The sequence below is a fragment of the Penaeus monodon genome, chromosome 32 (assembly GCF_015228065.2).
Source record: "Penaeus monodon isolate SGIC_2016 chromosome 32, NSTDA_Pmon_1, whole genome shotgun sequence".
Lineage (NCBI taxonomy): Eukaryota > Metazoa > Arthropoda > Malacostraca > Decapoda > Penaeidae > Penaeus > Penaeus monodon.
Genome location: NC_051417.1, coordinates 4,216,714 through 4,217,749, shown reverse-complemented (window position 1 = coordinate 4,217,749; position 1,036 = coordinate 4,216,714). Strand labels below are relative to the sequence as shown.

The window sequence follows — 1,036 nt, the reverse complement described above, 5'->3', positions numbered from 1 at the left end:
TGTTCCTGAAGGATTGGAGGAAACTTTTTATGATACATTGAAGGCACAGTTCACTTGGTCAGTTTCAACCTCTCCTTGTAAGTCTGTGCCACAATAAGTAATCTTTTACAACACATATAATAACATACTGTTTTTACAGCATATTAAGGCACCTGTGTGCAATGAATTTCTTTTTTTTTACAATTAACCATTATCTAGAAGCTAGATGGTGTTTTTGTGTCTCCTCATCTATTCTCAACAATGTTTTAGCAATAACATTACTGCATTATTATATCACTGATAAGCAATTCACAAATTCTTTGGTAGTTTAAACATGGATTTTTGTTTCACAGGAAAGACAGGACATCAGCCATTATCATATACAGAATGTATGACAATAAAACTAACAATTTTCATACCAACTAATACAACTGTGTGTGTACCTAGCACATATTATGAGAGACTAAATTTGTACTTTATAAAAAAAGGTCCTTTGCTTACTTAAACCAATAAAACAATTTTGGCAATAAGTAGGCTATTTATTAGATTGCTTGAAATTTTCACACAGGGATAATGCATCTAGGTACTACCTATCTCAACTCCGATCTGCTTCAATAATAAAAGATTGATTAACTTTGGCCTTTGGCTCCTGTAACGTAACATGGAGACTTCCATCACTGCAAGAAAGAGAGAGAAACAATTAGACTCATCAAAACTTCTCTTGCATTTCTCAATGCATTCAGTCTCACGATGGTTTTAATACAGACCACACATTTCTCATACAATTTTTTTTCCAATCTTGCTGTAACCAGCCTGACATTAACCTGTAGAATGTCACATTTTCTACCTTCTGTAAGATGGCACACATATATTTCATGAATAGTACAAATAAAGATATACATACCTTTTTAGGTGAAAGTCCATTTTAACAAATTTTGAGCTTTCTAAGAATGTTGTGACATCAACCTGTAATTGAAAAGTCAAATATCAGTTGAAGTAAAAGTAATATTTTTAGCAACCATAAAAAAATGTTGATTTAACACTTATCATTTTCATT

At 31.9% G+C, this 1,036-nt stretch overlaps 1 protein-coding gene across 1 annotated transcript in view; it reads right to left on the bottom strand.

The window, feature by feature from the left end:
* Positions 1 to 497: 497 nt before the first annotated feature.
* Positions 498 to 1,036, bottom strand: part of LOC119593518 (heat shock 70 kDa protein 14-like) — a gene marked incomplete at its 5' end in the record, with an annotated part of 59,151 nt that continues 58,612 nt past the window's right edge. Inside the window, 2 exon segments of the mRNA XM_037942480.1 lie at positions 498 to 656; positions 884 to 945. Of these exon segments, the coding sequence (XP_037798408.1) occupies positions 575 to 656; positions 884 to 945 (144 nt within the window).